The sequence below is a fragment of the Apus apus genome, chromosome 9 (assembly GCF_020740795.1).
Source record: "Apus apus isolate bApuApu2 chromosome 9, bApuApu2.pri.cur, whole genome shotgun sequence".
NCBI lineage: Eukaryota > Metazoa > Chordata > Aves > Apodiformes > Apodidae > Apus > Apus apus.
Window position 1 is genome coordinate 5486527 of NC_067290.1, and position 18586 is coordinate 5505112.

Consider the following 18586-nt stretch of genomic DNA (forward strand, 5'->3'; position numbering starts at 1 on the left):
ACTTGTACAAGCAATAGAACACTGAAATCCAAGAGACAGTGACTACAGGATCAAAGCTTTATTCCAACTGCTACACATTATCCATGGATTATAATCCTTGAGCAAACAGAGTATCACAGTAATGAAGACTTTAGCATTACAAATATGTTAAAACAGCTTGCATTTGGGGTGATATTTAAGGTCAAGTTATATCTGAACACAATTATTAAAATATTATGAAAATTACCATTATGGAGTGAATAATGTTTTCTTTCAGATGTAACCTCATCAAGTACATTCCATTTCAAATTTGGTTTTCCTGTTTTTCAGTACCAACAAGCTCAAACTGAGCATCTACATCCTTGACCTGCTCTATGTGAATGAAAAAGACAGGAAGGAAGAATTCTAAGCCCAGCCTAAAATCTAGCTCCCAATGTCTATGAAACCAAGACCCTGAATGAATAAATACCATTGAGAGGATCCCATAGTTAGTGCCAAATATCACAGGTCTGACCTCTCATTATTTCATATATACTCTCAAATGAAATTCATAGGCTTGAGAAAGATTTTGTGGAGTAAGAAATTTCTCATCCTAGGGGAAACTAACACGCCTTCTGCTACTGCCCCCACAGCCAGAATAACTGAGAAAGTAAAAAGCTCAGGAATGTGGTGGTAGAGGTAAGAAGATGGGTGAACAGGATGTGCTCCTGGCTTAGTACTGTGGTTACTGTGCATAAACCTAAAAAAGGATGATTATTTCTTCTTGAAAGATACTCAAAGATTAACTTACAAACAGGCAAAACCTTTGGTTTTCCTTACTGCTCTTCTCTCAATTGCTTCTCCTCACCCACCAGAAAGGCACAAGAAGCAAGAGGCTCTCAGGACCGTTGCAGCTTATGTATACATACATTTTAACACAAAAAAAGCAAGCAGCAAGTCAAGAATGCAGAGTAACAGGTTATGTTCTGAGGGAAAAAAACATTTACCCAAGATGGGTAGGACTTATATGAGAGAGAGAGATATATAATGTAACATATATAATAAATATTTTCAATTTTTATATATATGAAAACTGGGGAGAAGATGGGATATAACTGCATAGAATGGATATGTTTGAAGTAACAGCCTTGACTTGGTAAAGAACACCCACTCAAGATCTCATTTAAAGCCAACATTAAACCATTAAACCATCGTTTTGGTTGATTATATTTTTTTAAACAGTTAAGTTGAATTAATGTTTGCTTTCTCCATTTTTTATTTCTAGAAAGGCAAGTGGCAAGCTAGTTCAGCCATAGTAAATCAAACTGTGCATTCAACAACTCTACCAGGAGATACCATGTAATTATGTTCCCTGCCAGTGCTTGCCCCGAGGTCTGTGCCAAGGCAGGAAGTGCTCTCTCCTGTACCTGGCTGGCCCTGCTGGGTGCCTCCCTGCCCCTGCTGCTGGGCTGCTTCACTTAGATACAACTGCATTTCTTTATATCAGACCACAGACCAGCAGGAAGGCTCTTGTCTCTAAGAGCAGTCACCTATACATATGCCTGCTTTAAATGTTTCTCTTAATTTTATAATTTTCTGGACATGTTCCCTTGTAGTTTTCCAGGCACTACTTGTCCTACTGCTTCTAAAGATATGTTGCATAAAAAAAAAAAGGAATATCCTTCTTTGAAAATAGGATAATTTCACTTTAATCTTAATCTCTTTGCCCAGTAACAACAAAATAATCAGAATCACAGTACCTGAGCAGTTAACTGCAGCACAAAAACTACACTAACACTGCCTGCAGGTGCCTTTCACAGCACAATCCTTGCCCATCCAGCTGCCATGCCCTGATAGTCCACACACTTTGCTTTCCTTCCATGAGAAATCAAAAGGGACAAGGAGATAGTGAGCATCTGCATTGTGTCCCAGTGTTTAGGAGGAGTCCAAAGAGATAAAGACGCAGATTATTCATACCTATAAAGTACTTAGGGGCCCAGATTTTAGTTAAGTGATTTCCCTTTGGATGCAAAGACAAGGATGAATCCTAGTCTTTGTTAGCAACTAAGTGCTCACCCATCCTTTTATTTTGGGCATCATGTGTAATAGCTTTTCCCTCCTTGTCTGCTCAACTGGTTCCAAATATTTGCTTTCTAAATTTGAGTTCTACAATTCTAAGAACCACACACATTCCCACTAAATCAGATTGAGACCCAGACTGTGATCTTACAGAAGAAAATATTACCAACTTGTCTTTGTGACAGAACACTGTGTAGGTATAAAATGGCAATGGTATCTATGCCAGTTTTTTGTTGTTGTTTGATGGTTTTTTTTTAAGCTCTCTGCTTGTAAGATGAAAGCCTAATTTGATATTTTTGTAGTTATATAACAGTTCTAATATTTTGTGACATTTTGTATTGTGACACTATAGATGAAATTGTCATCGGACTGACACCCTTTACTGTTTATTCCTTAATTACAACTGTTAACAACACTGCAGAGAAGTGTGCTAATCTGCCATCACATATTATGAAAACAACGTTATTGTTACAAACACCAACACCCACTCAACAGGATATTTCTAAGATGGCAGTTTCTGTAAAAACTTATCAGTTTAATGGACACTTCAATAGAAAAAGTTTTAAATGAACTCCTAATATTCCTTTTCAAAACATACAGTTTTATAATGCAGCTGATGTTTTGATTTTACTGTGTCAGTGATTCTTTAGCTAATTTAAATTCAGACAAAACCGGGTGCCTAATTTCACAGAGAACAGTGTCTGCAGGTGTTGATCATTAAAGACTACCCAGAGTCACTAGAGCTTTCATTTGGAAGTTAGTTCTCTAGTTCTGACTGGACCATGACGTCCCCACCACCAGCTAATCAGTGAATAACTTACCTATATTTAATTAACTAAAAGAACACAGGATTTTTAGTGTACAGATCCAAAGCAGTCAGGCTATTTGTGAGAAATGTTGCTAATAAGTACCTCAGCTTCAATAAAAGCCATTAAAATATCCCTACTATTAACAATAAAATCTCTGTAGCATGGAGATGCATAGATCAGTTCACTAGTAGCTGAGCAAAATTTGTAATTTTCATATGCTCAGACACTGGCAGAGCTAAAATTCTTTCCTCCTATTTTCATGTTGGAGGTGGAAGTGTGTTGTTGCATATGGCATTAAATTCTAGCAATATATTGACTCAAGTCCAGGCTCTTAAAATTTAAAAAAAAAAAATATAATAATTTTTTCCTAGGCTTCCTTTGCTTAGGGAGGATGAAATTTTTGCAGGCCAAGTCACATACCTGGAAGGATCCTTCACTGAACTGACACTTTAAGAAGCACTGCACTAGAGCAGTGAAATTTTCATGCCGAGTTAGCCCACTGAAACTGCACCTCTGTAGGAGGAAGCTGAGGAGCTATTCAGTGACTGAAAATGAAGATATAATTTCCTCTGCTTCTATATATGGTGGGTTCTTCTTGGGCATGCACTGCCAGCCACCTTTCAGCTTGCTTCTTTCAAACTTTTCATGCCTAAGCAAAAGGTCTCACTTGTAGATTATGTCAACATAAAGAAAACAGCATTAAGAGCAGTCTAGAAAAAAAACCAAAACCTAGAGATTTGTTCACTTTTTCTTGTCTTTACTCACCCATTAGACAGGAAATATAAAGTAGGCAGCAGGAGGCTGGGAAAAGCAGCAGTGGCTACTGGGCTGAGGTGTAGGAGAAATGAAAGTGGCAATGACAAAAATCAGGGAGAGGAAGATGCAGAAATTCAGTGTGTTCTTTCTACAACTGCTCTCATGAAGGCTTTTACACTGATTTCTGGTGCTCAACCAAAGCTGCTCTGCCTGATGCCAACAGCCTGTCTTTCCCATTACTGGTGAATTCCTCCTTTCTCCCCCAGCCACAAAGACACACACAGCACAGATGACTGCAGCGAAGAAAGATAATGCACCAATGTGTCTTTACTTCTTGCACTTACAGGTAGAAGCAGAAGATTAAAAATAATCTACAACTCTTCTCATACTGAAAAAGCAATTGCTTTGGTTTCTATACACCAGTTTTGCTCACTTTTGATCCTAGAAGTCCCTTTGAGGACTGTTTCTCTACTACAGCACAAATATAAAGATTTGTACATCATGTGACAATGGAAGCAAATAATCCAGTACAGTTTTCATCTGCATTTTCATCTGCATGATTTACATTACAATTTAATGGTGTGATATTCTGTTGGCTGATCTGGCTGACCTTGTCTGCTCAAGCCATAAACTGCAAAACAAAATTAAACTAGAGTGTTCATTTTTGTGAATCTTCTTCTGGGTAGCTTATGTTCTGTCTTGTAGTTTTCGTATTCTTAAAACCAATAGGAACTTCGGCTCTTCCTAAAAGAAACTGTTCCCACTTGGGAAGAGATTCTTTTACTGATGCCCAATAGAGAGTCTGAGAAAGATGTAAGAAAAAATAAACTTAATTTCAAAATCTGGGTCAGTCAGTTTAAAAACAATACAGATATGCAATGCATTATTAAACACTGACTTATGAGTGAAATAATAACAGCAAAGAACAATGTACTTACACATGAAATTTCAAATCTCCTGTATGATACAAAGCAAAAGCCTGGAAAGATTTCGTTCTGCAGCATGAACTGTGATGTGACTGAATGTGCCCTCTTGTGGTAAGCAACAGTTTAGACCCTCACAGTACCTTTAACAAAATATTTTCAGTGATAATAAACTATCCCAAAAGCAGCTTTTATGTTTAAGTATGTATGTTAGTGCAATCTAAATTTGAAGTGGAAAAAAAATGTTTAATGTACTATGTACATTGGTTGTCCTAGAAAAGCTTGCAGTAATGTAGTTCATAATATTTGAGTAAAATTTTAGGCAAGATACATCAGTGACAAAGTAATTGGCTCCAGCATCTGGATCACAAACAGGAAAAAAAAAAGCTGTATACTTATCATGTGAAAAACCACTGTGGATTATCTAACCCTTTTTCTGCATTGCAATGCAGAAACAGACACACCATCATTTTAGTGTTTGTATCCTAAGGATAACTTAATTGTTTGTAGGATTTTAAAGAAGTGAAATGCCACATATCATTCTTTTTCCACTGGGAACAAAGAGCTGTATTAAGCCAAGACTTTAATCCATCCACCAGTGTAAGTGTATTTCTAGACACTGATGTCTCTTCAGAAAAAAGTAATTTTCTAATAGAAAACATTTCTGGTACATATGTATTGAGCTTTTTTTAAATTTACTTGCTTAAGTATACAACGTGGAAGACGTGTACCACAAAACTGAACATCTCCCTGCAGAGTATTAGATTCCTGGCTAATCATTTTGATCCTTACAAGTAACTCAGATATAACTATGGCTCTTGCAGGTTTACAAAAATATTTTCTTCAACAGATTTACTCAAAGAATCTTTTTTGACAAGCATATGTGCTGTCACACAAAACTACTCCAACTTAGCAAGCTGGGGATCCATTATAGCCATAACTTTCAAAGTATATTAATACAGACACATACATGGCTGAGTGAAATATGCTCAGCAGCATTTTGGAACAAAGCACACACACAAGAATTTTGAACCATGAAAGAAAGTTTTCTTTTTTGACTATTTATAGCACTCTTCTTTAGAAGTATAAAAAAGGCTGAACCAGGATCTTTTCCTTCAAATAGCAACTCTATTCTCTCTAAAATTCAACCACTGCTGCAGAGTGTAGACATCTCTGCAGCCATAAGCAATTCCTTTGCATTCTGCAATTTGTGCAGAATTTGGTCTACGTGCTGCAAGCAGCTTAACACCTAACACAGGGAACAGCAGCCCAAAATTGATCCAGACAATTCTAGAGGTGCCTTGAAAGTCCTCTAGGAGCTTTAAATTACTTCAGAACACAAACAAAATAGGTCTGTTAGTAGCTCATCATCTTCCTTAGTATCATTCAAGACATACAGGTATCCAGGAAAAAAAGTACCCTTTTTGCCTAAAATCCCTACAATAAAAATAAAAACATATATATTTATATATGAGTGCATACATATATCTCTGTCTCACTGGATGGGCATCCTCAGTGTGCATCCTGTCACAGTGATGGCACTAGGCTATTTACAATGTGCAATGGCCAACAAAAACTTTTCACAATAACCAGAACAGGAAATAATGCCTCTCCCCTAAGTAACGGCCTAAGCTTTACAGCATTTGCCCAGTAGGTGTGAAACAATACAACTCTCTTCACAGGTGGACAACTCTAAAATCTATCCCTTTCGCCTCCTCTGACAGTGCCCTAGCACAAAAAATACTGTGGAACACTCCACGCTGCTATGCCTGTGGGAGCTAAGCCACCATACAAGGAAGAACCCACAACCCACTGGTGCAAGAAACACAAGCAAGAACCTGCCTCAGTGGTCTTGGGGTTAAGATGTTTAGTTTGCATCAGGAAGAGCTGTGCTCCTATTCCTGTTCTCAGGACTGTTCCTGTCCTCATCATTCATTCCTCACTGGATAATCCTGATAAAGTCTTGAGACTAAGGAACTGAACTTTTTACATTGTGTCAGGATAATACTTAGTTTTCAGAGTGACTTGCTATTAAACATTGTTATCTTTCAATAATGTTTTAGGATTCCAGGTTAAGAAGGAAAATGTGAGCATTCCTGCTGTACCAGTGCTTTTCACAAGCTCTCATAAAACCATAAAATAACTCTGAGAAGTAAGTTTCTCTGTTCATGCTGATAAACTGTTGACCCTGATTTATAAAGATGATAATTTATGGCAAACTGACCACATAAACCAAACTAAATAGCTCTCACATAACTGCAGTAATCTTCTGATCTCCACAATAATTTTTATATTCAACTTAATTTTAAAACAGATATTTGTATAGATCTGAAAGCTGCTGAATATTTCCACCAGAATGCTCCAGAATCTAGGGACCTTGCCCCAGAATTTAGGTTCAGCTTGCTACACAGTACACAGGCCTTTGGCTATACCAGTCACTGGATTTTAAAATCAATTATTTTCACTTTAAGAACATGCTTCAGGGGGGGAAAAAGCAAAATATTTGGTAAACAGCAAATAAAAAGACAGAATTCTAGGACTTACTTCTAACTTAACAGTATCGGGATGTGGAAGTGAATACACTCTTTCTTGCAGCTTTTTTTCTGCTGCTTGTATATCCTAAAACACAGGCAAAATACATTTTAGAAACACCGAGAATATTAAAAGAAAAACACACACTCACAAAAAGGCAATTTAACTCTTTACAGCTAAACAGCATTCAAATAAAACCACTGAATTTCAAACATTTCATTTAGTCATTCTGAAATCCAACTTGTACTAGTAAGACTAACATCCTGCAGATTCTAAATATGTTTGCTGTACCTTTTTGACACAAGAACGAATTTCATGAGCACACAAGACTGTTGCTGTAAAACACCATTGTTCTTTCTGGACACTAGGGTATATTACAGTGAAATTCTGTTTTCTAAAGCTTACAAAAATGCGGGGGAACAGAATGGCTTTCTCTGTGCTGCATGAAGACTGAAGTATGTATTCTAGCTACTGTAACTGTAAAGTAACTAGGCAAATTATGTGCAAGATCCTTACTCCTCAAGACAAAGATGACTTGCTAATATGCATGCATAACATGTGCACAAAAATGGAGAGCTGCAGCAAGCTGTTCACCAGACAAACTTGGATGACAATGCACCTCACATAGCTTTCTCACAAAAAATCAGTATTTGGGTTTCTGCTTGTCCAGTGGATGTGTGCTGGATTCACAAAGGCCTAAATACATTTATAAAAAAAAAAACAACAACCCAGAAGGAACCAAAAAAACAACAGCAACAAACAAATCAAAACATCCCCCCAAACTAACCACCCTCCCCCTTTAAAGTTCTGACCCATTCTTGTGGGCTTAGTTCCATACCCAAACATTGAAGAGATTGAGTGGTGGGCAGATGAAGAGAGACAGAAAGGGACGTGGGAGTGGGGTGTGAAGAAGCCAAAGCTGAACAGAGTGGAGGGGGAAAGAAAGTATAGCAGATGGCAGAGTTGGGAGCAGAGAGCGGGTGTGAAGAGTACAACAGAAAAACTAAATGAGAGAGGAAATTCCCCAAAGGGACTTCCCAAATATTCACCATCACTGCCGTTGAAAAGAAGAGTGAGATTCTGGAGGAGCATATCCACAGGAGAGACCAAACATGATTACTCCTATTGAATAATAGCCAATCTCAATACATCAATAAGTAAACCCTGCTCGACTTAAGTTTAGTTTGAAAAATGAGTAAAATTCAGTTGAGTATGATTAATAAAAGCAAAAAACAGCCTTGTTGTTAGCTGAATTTCAACTTAACGTTGCAGATACAACCAGTTCATTCAGTTTACACTGTTGATCTTATTTTAATAACTCCTTTTACAGCATGAATGTATTCTCTTGTACATGATTCCAAACTTAATCTAAGCCAAACTGTTCTCCCTTTTTTACAGCAAAGTGCACTGCCTTGTAGGAAGCTAAAGGTTGTCTGAGAACGAGCAAACTAAGACTCAGGTTGATCCAAATCTTCAGAAACAGCAAGTGGCTGCACCTTTTCAGGTGAGAAAAGACTAACAGGGATAAAGTGGGAAAATGAGCAAAGATGGAAGCCACTTGAAGTCACGATATCAAAATAACAGAGGGCAACACAGACTTAACAAATCCAAGCAAGGAATTCCTCTGTTGCGTGTACTTAGAACAGGTACAAACCTAAGAGCACCAAGGGAAGCTGGTATCAGTATGGCTCAGACCAAGCCTGGAGAAGTTATCACCCCACTGAAAAGAGGGATCAAGCAGTAATGTTCACTTCCTATTCTTCCATAGGATTTACCTCCTTTCTGAATCCTTCTTCCTAATTCCTGTAGGAATTTTCACAGGAAGGACGAACATCCACCAAGATCATTATTTCTTTATATACTCAGCTAAGTCATTGGAATGTTTATGGTCATAGGAAATGAGTGTCTTTTAGGCAAGAAAGGAGACATCAGTTGTGCATGTATGTTTAGTAGAGAAGGTCACTTTGGCATAGCCTAGATATTGGATGTGTCTTTTTGTTGCTCGCTCTAGTTTGTATGTTGTGCAGTCTATTGTCATTCAGAATCCTGATTTAATGACAGACAGTGAAAGAAATTTTTGCTGGAAGGTGTAGTATGCTTTAAAAAATAACTGTAACTACTGAAAAGATTAGATGGCACATCTTGTGTGTCTATACAACTGGTAAGCTTTGCATGAAAAAGAAATCCACATCATCAATATAAAAATAAATACATCAGCAGTGTAAACCTTGGAAAAAGCCCAGCAAATCTAGTATGTCACAGTACTGAAAAAAAAGAGAGCATCTTACCACGCTTCCCCTAAAACCACAAGGACTGGAACTCAAACAATTCAAGACCCTTCCCCAGAGGTAAAATGGAATGGCCTGACACACGCATCATGTTTAAGGGACCAAATTCAGCTGTCACTTATATTGATATCAGCCTGCCAGAATCCCACTTAAATAATTGTAGAACTACATGCCTGTGAAGGAAAGAAAATTTGGTCTAACCTTCCAAATACTAACTAGTATATAGCATATTCTTTAGGTTCTATTTCATGTTACAAGCTGTTACACAGTAAAACATATTTCTAAACACAAGAAATACTACTGACAAACAAATGTCATCAATTAGATTATAAATACTAGTCTAATTTCTGCTTTTATTACAACAACATTATATAAGTACCAAATGACACAGATTTCCCTAATCTGCAGTCTCTCTCTAAAGACATCAAGGAATATACTCTGGTAATTACGTTAAAATGCTGAACAAGTGCTTAAAATGTTAAAATTTAAATTTAAAAAAAATAAACGCTTAGCTCCTTGCTTCCTACTGATTAGAAAATAAATTAATTTTGAAATGCTTTCCTGTGCATAAATATCAATAAGCAGGGAGAAAGGAAAATGTCTTTTGCTATGATCACACAGTGAAAACAACTGATTTTGCTTACACGCAGAAAAACAGAAATGCAAATAAAAAAATAACACTTCATCATGTCCATGTATTTTTGAGTAGGCCAAATCAACAACTCTCCACATGGTAACTGTGAAATGTACAGTGCCTGGTATCAGGAACAATATTCTGAAGCTGGCACATTAATCAGTCTTGTTTTCAAGCTTCTCATATATTATTCTGCATAGATTTTTTTTTTTTTTCCTGTTTTCTTCTGTTATCAGAAAGCATCTGCAGGAGTGCATGCCTGTTAAAACTAGTATAAAATTAATAGATTTAAACTGATTTATGCTACTTTATCCTGCAACAGAATTTGTTTTGATACATATGTTTTTGCTTTTTTTCCATACAAACACCAACATTTTTGACACTTGAAAGGAACAATTTTGAGGATGTGACAGAAGATGGCAAATATCTGTTTAACTATAAAAATATTTACACTCTGTATATGCCTGAGCTATTGTTAAGATTTCCAACACAACAACCTCTCAGCATGCAGAAATATAACCTGCATTTATGATGTTCCCCTGTATAGCTAAATTGAAAATGCATTTATAAAATACAAATAATTTATAAAAAGCTGTATTGACAAAATAAAAATCTATTATATAACGCATATAGAAAATGGGAGTCATAATGGGTGAAATTGCTAAATCAATGGAGCATGAACTATGGAAAAAAATAAACCATCCACTTCTCCCCAGCCACTGGTTTGATTGTCCCAGCCTAGAATGCACCAATTTACCAGAGTCCAAGTTGAAAAATCTTCCTTGCCACAAAACAGGTAAGAAGGCATCCCTGATGAACTGCCTTGTCTGTCACTCCCTAAATATAACTTCTATTGAAATACAAAGAGGGCCTGCAAGAGAATTATATCTGCCCAAAATGTGAGCGTTTAAGATCTTAACCAGACTCTGCATGAAAAGAAACAACAAACAAAAACCTGCTGACATATATTAATCTTGTAGTTTTCTAGAGTAAAGCTTATTGTTTCAATAAACATAATACATGCAATAGGGACCCCTAATAAGTAAGAGTTTAAAGAAAGTGCACAAGAGGTGTGGTTTTCTGCTCTTCCCTGAACAACAAACAAACATTTTCAAAAGCATGCTCACATCAGTGGTCAAGTGCAAGCTCTTCAAACTCAGCTGCCTAAAGGTAGGGGTTGCAGAAGAGATTTTAATATTTCAGTCCCTGCCATCAAACCTAGATAATTTTAATTGCCCATTCTCAAAAGTCTGCTCAATTTATCCAGGAAACACAAACCCTACCTAAATAGGACAACAGGTATGCAGAACAACTACTAACATTATTAGCAGTATCACCACTAGGAAGAGCCAGAATCACCAAACACTGCTTTTACAGACTTGCAAGTGAGATTCTTGAAGTCACTCTACACCTCTTCAAAGAAAAACATTAAACTGAGAATTTCTTCCACAACTTCACACAGTCATAGTGGGAGAGTAGTTCCCACCCTGGACTAAATCATCACAGGGTTGGTCAGCCTCCATTTCCAACCATATACCCATATCTTGAATCCAAGTGTAATGGTGCTGTAACTGTTGCCTGTAGACTCCTAATTTCCCTTAGGCAGACATGTAATAGGATGTGTTGCACCTCTACATGTACTTAAAAACTAAGGAGAAAAAAAACCCCACAGAGCAGCAGCTGCCACCACAAGGCTCATCTAAGAAGGGCACGGGAAACAGGTAGTGAAGCTATCAGACAATAAAGACCTGTCATTTAATACTTTTGGTCAAGTTCCAGAAGAAGGAAATGTATATAGGAGAATTCAAATGGTAACCATAGAGCAAACACGTTTTAAAATTTCTCGAAGCTACATAACAGTGACATTTCAGTGCAGTTCCTAGTAGTTGCAGAAACTTACATTTAAAAGTGCTGCATTCCTTTTATGAGCTGCATCAGCTGCTTGAGTTTGCCATGTCTTTTTAGTCTTTTTGTCTCCTAGATAAGTCTCCATCTGCTGTAGCAGCTCTGATCTCTGAGACAGTCTACAAAGGAAAACATTTTGCTAAGTGGGTAGAACATTTTGCTCAGGAGCTAGAAAATAACCTTTTTACCTTACCCAGTTTTCTCAAAACTATGGGGCTAATTAAGACTGCTGTAGGGTGGGTGTGCTGGGGGAGGGAAAAGGTACAGGCAGACACCACCTGCTGTGCTTGTATGAAGCTATAACGTTGCACCCAGCAGTCCTCATATGCTAAGGTGCTTAGAAGCACTGAGTCTCCCAGAACAGGGAGGACAGGGTGGGCTGGGATGACTTGATCCGTACTCCTCTTGCTCACTGGCAAGTACTAGTTGTTACAAGAAAAGCAGATTTTTTCTGAATCATTGCTGTATTTGCCTCACAATCTGAGTTTACAGGGCAACAAAGAAGCAACTCTATAATTGTAGAGTGAAATAATCCAATTACCTTCCCCAAATACGAATTTAATGGTGATGGGAGGTTAACAATGGAGATCTTAAACCAGTACCACCACTGAAGTCAAAAACCTCATCAACCTGACTATCCTTAACGGCAATCAGGGATGCTAATTCCAATAGTTCATGAAGGAAGAGTGCCACCTCCTGGAACACCAACCCCTTGTTGAAATAGCTCTGTGCTCTGTGCAGAACCTGGACTCAGGTCCCCAGGCTGGCCACGGGCAGTGAGGAAGGTCCCACAAGACCACAACACCAGCTGCTGTGAGGCACAACACCGAGACAACTACTTACATCTCTTCATGTCTTCTAGCAAGGTGAGCCTCCTGAGCCAAATAGGATGACATTTTCAGTTGTTTACCCCAGTTTTGTCACTCTATTAAAGGTAAACCAAGTGAAATTAAAATCTTACAAAGACACACATGAACATACACTTTTCAGTATTAAACAAAGCTGTGTTAAAAGCTTGCAAGCATGATATTCACATATCAGCTACCTACACAAAACCTGTTTATAAATTTTATTATTCATCACAAGACAATTTTACATTATGCTTTGAATACATGCACACGACTCATGTTCACAATATGTTTTAGGAAAACCTTCCTGAATTCTAATAATTTATGAGCTAACTAAAATCTGACTTCCAAGTTTCAGAGTTCACATGAAGTTTTCTCATGTTTCAGAGACAACTGCACAGGAAAACTATGTGCTTGCATAATGTGTATTACTGTTTAGTGATTTCTGGCTTCTGTCATGTTACTCTGAGGCCATTTATACTTGTAAACATTATTTATAACTAACTCTTACAATGCCCTGTTTGCAAGAATCTACATTTAAGTACAGGCATGAATAAACTGATTAACTTAAGCTAATAAATGTTTGAATGCTTGAAAAATTAACTGTAAACTTCTTGAGCTCAGCTTTTCAGTACTGTAACACAGTACATGGTGGAATATACAGCTTCAGTTGTTTACATCTTACGAATTTATTTATTTATTTGAGATATGAAGGAAATTAGCTGCTCACTGATAGACCCCACAACACTTTTCAAAGGGCTTGAAGTGTTTTACAGTTTTAATCTTTTTTCACCTCAGAGTAAACTTGACCACGGTGCCAAGCAAAAATTAAAGAAAATAACCAATCACATATTTACAACGTTGAAGGGTAGGAAAACTAAAGATCTCGTCAAGATAGGAGAACATTAGGAAAGGCCTCCTTTTTGCCAAGAGTCGTTGGTTAACTTTGAAGGAAGCTATTTGCACAAGCCCTCTAGCTTGAGCACAGCCCATTTTCTCGGGATGCATGTGTCAGCACACTCTGACGAGCACTTTTTTGCCCTACTGCTGGTGCTTCCCCTTGGCTTGGCAAGGGGTACATCCCCCCTGTGCTCTCTCCCTCAGGTGGGGAACTACCCTGCTCCCGCCTAGGGGCCTGCTGTGTGAAACCAGAGCTCTCTGCTCGTTCAGGCAACGCCTTGGCCGAGAACAGGGGGAACCAAAGCACGGGGGAGTGCAAACGCACGCACCTCTTTTCCCTAGGGAAGCCCCAGCTTACAAACAAGCAGCAACGAACAAGCGCCCAAGCGTGAGCGCCCTCCGGCCGCAGCACCACGGGACAATCGCTTGACATGCGGCGTCCCTGAGCTCCAGGCTCAGCCCTCGTCTGGGTTGAAGCCCCGGGGAGGCAGGTGGGGCCCAGGGGAGTCAGGTCGGGCCCTGGGGCGGGCGGGACGGGCCCGCTCCCCTCAGCGGCGGCGGGAGCGGCGGGGCCGGCAGGAGCCGCCCTTGGCTCTACCATTGCGAAGGCGAGGGGGGGGGGGGGGGTTGAATCTATGAGCCCATCGGAATGTACTATTCCGAAAGTCAGGAAAGAAAATCTAAATAAACCCGCGGAGCTCCTTTACCTTCATCCCGGCCGGCTTGGAAAAGGAAACCAACCACCCACCCCGGTCTCCGCAGCGCCTGAACTTCACACCCCCCCCGCACACCCCCCTCCGCTGCCATGGAGACGGCCGGAAAGCGGGCGCCGAGCCGTGAGCGCCGGATCCGCCTCCGGCACCGCCATTGGAGGAGCCCGGTCACGTGGGGCGGGCGGGCGCGCGCGGGGACCGTTGCGCTGAGGGGGGCGATGGCGGCGGGAGGGGCCGCGCCCGGTTTGTCCTTCGTGACACCCGCGGCCTGAGCCGTCCCGCTCTCCCTGCGCGCACGATACTTCGCAATAGTTCGGGCAAACCTTTTTTTTTTGTTGTTTTTTTTTTTTTTTTTGTGGGCTTTGCGGCCGAAGTGATTCAGAGCGCGGGGCTTTGGGAGGAGCGCCCGAGGGAACTGGGGTTGTGGGGGCTGAGGGGAGACGGGGCTGATCCCTGCAGCTGTCTGGAAAGGGGGTGAACAGCGTGGTGCGGGTTGGTCCCCTCTGCCGAGGAAGAAGGGATCGGACATGAGGAAGTGGCCTCAAGTTGCACCAGGGGAGGTTTAGATGAGACGTCAGGGAAAAAAACAGCTTTCCTAAAAGGGTTGTGTCAGGGCCGGAAGGTGTTTAAAAGCTGTGGTGCTTGAGGGACGGGGTTGAGGGGTGAACTTGGCTGTGTGCCAGCGGTTGGACTTCTTGATCTTGAAGGTTTTTCTTCCAGCCGGACGAATCTGTGAAATAACTTGAGGAGTGAACACACTCCAGGCAGGGAGGGCTGGCGTTACCTGTGCTCACTCCTTCCACAGTCTGCTTGTCCCCCAATGCCGCCGTGTTCTCTAGTGAGGCAGACCTGGGTCCAGTGCCAGTTCCTCTCCTGCACAAGGCACAGCGTTACCTTTTTGGCGTGGGAAACGAGCTGTGAATGCCAGACAGACTCTCCACATGGCGTTTGCAAACCCTGTGGTGTGATCTTGCCCTCTGTGTATTAAGAGAATGGAATTTCTTTCAGGCCTGAAAAAGGTGAAGAGTTACTGAGGCCCTGTGTGTTCAAACTTCGATAAAAATGTTCTTTAAAAAAGGCTACAAATTAATCCACTTTGTGAATGTGCTGTCCTTGGCAGAAAACACAAACCAAACAATTCTAAGCAAAATACAGGTAGCTGAAAGTTAACTTCTTAATTTTCTTCATTGTTGCCTGATTTATACCTGCAGCAGCAGGTGTTTTCTAAAAGCTGCTCTGAAAGATCTACTCTGATTTCTTCCTAAACATTCTCTGATCCTGGTGTTTAGGAAGCCTCATCACAAGCCTTTCTTACTGCTGATCAGAAGTTTTTCTTGCAATTCTTCAGCTCCTTTCCATTTTTTCCATTCTCTTGATTTTATATTTCTGCGACAAACTCACATTGATTCACTTTATGACATACAATTAAGTAGGAATTCTTTAATGTACTCATCAAATTACCCCTGCAGTCAGGATAAATAGTACTTTAAAAATCTTACTTATATTTTTTATTTTTACCATCATACCAAGACTTTCCAATAGGCAATACAAAGAAACAGGAGTCTCTCCCTATTTCTAATGGTGTGAAAAGCTCATGGTTGCAGTCTCACTAAATTTAATGGACAGCCTGAGTGTTTTGTATATTCTACTTTGAGCTACACCGGTTCTGTTGCAATAGCAGTGATCCTTCTTGTAGTCTTTAATGACTTTCAGAAAGAATAGAGACAAATTGAAGTTTGGTTTACATAAAGTATTATATATGCCATTTGTGGAGAGACTGCAAAGAGCATTTTAGTTGAGTTACAGACGCTCTCAGTTGCTCAGTGTTGCAGAAACAGACAGGATGGAAACCATAATTTCTTAATGACTGCTTTATGTGACAGTGGATGAAACTGTAAGCTCATAGCTAATGAGCTATAAACTCTGCATTCAGTTTTTCAATATTAATATTCTCTTTTTTCATTAGAAGAGCAACCTAACCTAGATCAGTTCCCAACTTGTCAAGAATATAAACTTTAAACTTAGTAAAAAAAAAAAAAAAATAAATCCCCCAAAATGGGCTGTTTTGAATAGGTGGTGCCCTTGTGTTTGCTAAGTGCCCATGATGAAGTCAGTCAGGGTCATTGCGGAAGCAAAGCTGTAGAGATAGGAGTCACCTACATGGGGAAAAGTGTTTTGTTGCTTATCTTAATGCACTCGCATCTCATTGGAGCGTGCTCAAGTGACTGTTATGTCATCTGTCACCATCCTCCCAGATTCCAGTTATACTGTGTATCTTACAGGGAAAAAAATTAAAAAATATTTTATGTGTGTGTGTCTTCATTAAATCCTAGAATCATAGAATGGGTTGAGTTGGAAGGGACCTTAAAGATCATCCAGTTCCAGCCCCCCTGCCATGGGCAGGGACACCTGCCACTAGATCAGAATGCTCAGAGCCCCATCCAACCTGGCCTTGAACACTTCCAGGGATGGGGCAGCCACAGCTTCTCTGGGCAACCTGGGCCAGAGTCTCACCAGCCTCACAGTGCAGAATTTCTTCCTAACGTCTCACCTAAATCTCCTCTCTTCCAGTTTTCATCCATTACCTCTTGACCTCTCACTACCAGCTCCTGTAAAAAGCCCGTCCCCAGCTTTCCTGTAGCCCCTCCATGTACTGGAAGGCCACTGTGAGGTTTCTCCTGAGCCTTCTCTTCTCCAGGCTGAACAGCCCAAACTCTCTCAGCCTGTCCTCAAAGGAGAGGTGCTCCGGCCCTCCAGTCATCTTTGTGGCCCTTCTCTGGACTTTCTCCATGAGCTTCATGTCTTTCATATGTTGGGGGCTTCAGAAGTGGACACAGTGCTCCAGATGAGGTTTCACAAGAGCTGAGTAAAGGGGCAGAATCACCTTCCTGGCCTTGCTGGCCACACTTCTGATGCAGCCCAGGACAAGGTTGACTTTCTGGGCTGCAAGCGCACATTGCTGGCTCATGTTGAGCTTCTTGTCCACCATCACTCCCAGGTCCTTCTCCTCCAGACTGTTTTCGATCCATTCTCCACCCAGCCAGTGTTTGTGCTTGGGATTGCCCTGACCCAGGTGCAGGACCTTGCACTTGGCCTGGTTGAACTTCATGCAGTTTTCATGAGCCCACTTCTCAAACCTGTTAAGGTCCCTCTGGATGTCATCCCTTCCCTCCAGTGTGCCAACCTCACCAGTGCTTTGGTGTCATTAGCAAACCTGCTGATGGTGCACTCAGTGCCACTGGCCATGTTGCTGACAAAGATGTTAAACAGCCCCAGTCGTGACCCTTGGGGAACACCACTCATCAGAGGTCTCCATTTGGACATCGAGCCACTGATCACCACTCTTTGAGTGCAGCCATCCAGCCAGTTCCTTGCCCAAAGAGTGGTCCATCCATCAAATCCGTACTGTTCCAGTTTCCATACCAGGATGTCATGCAGGACAGTGTCAAATGGGTCCAGGTAGATGACGTCGGTTGCTCTTCCTTTGTCCACCGATGCCATGATCCCATTGTAGAAGGCCACCAAATTACTCAGGCACGATTTGCCCTTGGCGTCTGTGTGAAATGCATGTTGGATCACTGGAACAGAAATTTGAAAAACTAGATCCCTGCAAGTGAGACCCTGAGATCTGTAATTCCTGCCCAGCTGAGCTGATGTGACCAGGTGTGCACTTGGCAGCAGTGGCCTCAGCTGGGGTCATGCTCTGCACCACAGGTGTCACACATGAGCTGGTGTGCTCCCAGAGTGCCTACATGGGGATTAAGGACTTAGTGTGAGCACTGGAATGTCAGCATTCTGACCCCTCGCTTTTTCTTAAGCCTGCAAATTCAGTTTTGCTCCTAAAATTTAGGAGAAAAGTGTTTTCTGAACAAAATGGGTGAATTGTAACACTAGGTGGCACTTAAACACAGCTAACGAAGACTTCCAAATCTTGCAGCACACTAAAACAGTCAAACACATTCTGTTCTAACATGCAGTTAATTATATCCTCAAAATGATGTCTTGGATTGATATTACTAAACAAACATGTATAAAATGTAATTACAGACAAGTGAAATAAATACTGTATGCTTATAATTGCAAGATATGTTCTTTGCTTGTAATATGCTACACACCTGTGCCTAGTTTATATAGCTAGTATTTTATTTTGTCATTTTTTACTAACATTTAGAATGGTGTGATTTAGCTTTATGTGCTTTTATTTACTGGTACCAATTCTTGCCACATGTCACTTTTAAAAA

General features: G+C 40.5%; 1 protein-coding gene across 2 annotated transcripts; it reads right to left on the reverse strand.

Moving 5' to 3' along the window:
• Positions 1 to 43: 43 nt before the first annotated feature.
• C9H3orf14 (chromosome 9 C3orf14 homolog) lies at positions 44 to 14386 on the reverse strand. Of its 2 annotated transcripts, none has more exons than XM_051627733.1 (5): positions 14340 to 14386; positions 12728 to 12809; positions 11880 to 12003; positions 7070 to 7144; positions 44 to 4404 (listed from the first exon to the last, which is right to left on the reverse strand). In XM_051627733.1, exons 2-5 carry the CDS (start codon positions 12778 to 12780, stop codon positions 4261 to 4263), a joined length of 396 nt encoding a protein of 131 aa, XP_051483693.1. In that variant the 5' UTR covers positions 12781 to 12809; positions 14340 to 14386; the 3' UTR covers positions 44 to 4260. The 2 variants fall into 2 exon arrangements, with proteins under 2 accessions (XP_051483693.1, XP_051483692.1); XM_051627732.1 differs by lacking the exon at positions 14340 to 14386 and adding an exon at positions 13962 to 14146.
• Positions 14387 to 18586: the final 4200 nt, after the last annotated feature.

Coding starts and splice junctions, on each gene's coding strand:
- C9H3orf14 (XM_051627733.1), bottom strand. CDS start 12,780: ATGTCATCCTATTTGGCTCAGGAGGCTCACCTTGCTAGAAGACATGAA. Junction 12,004..12,727: donor GCTAGAAGACATGAAGAGAT/GTAAGTAGTTGT, acceptor TTTCCTTTGTAG/ACTGTCTCAGAGATCAGAGC. Junction 7,145..11,879: donor GGAATGCAGCACTTTTAAAT/GTAAGTTTCTGC, acceptor CCTGTGTTTTAG/GATATACAAGCAGCAGAAAA.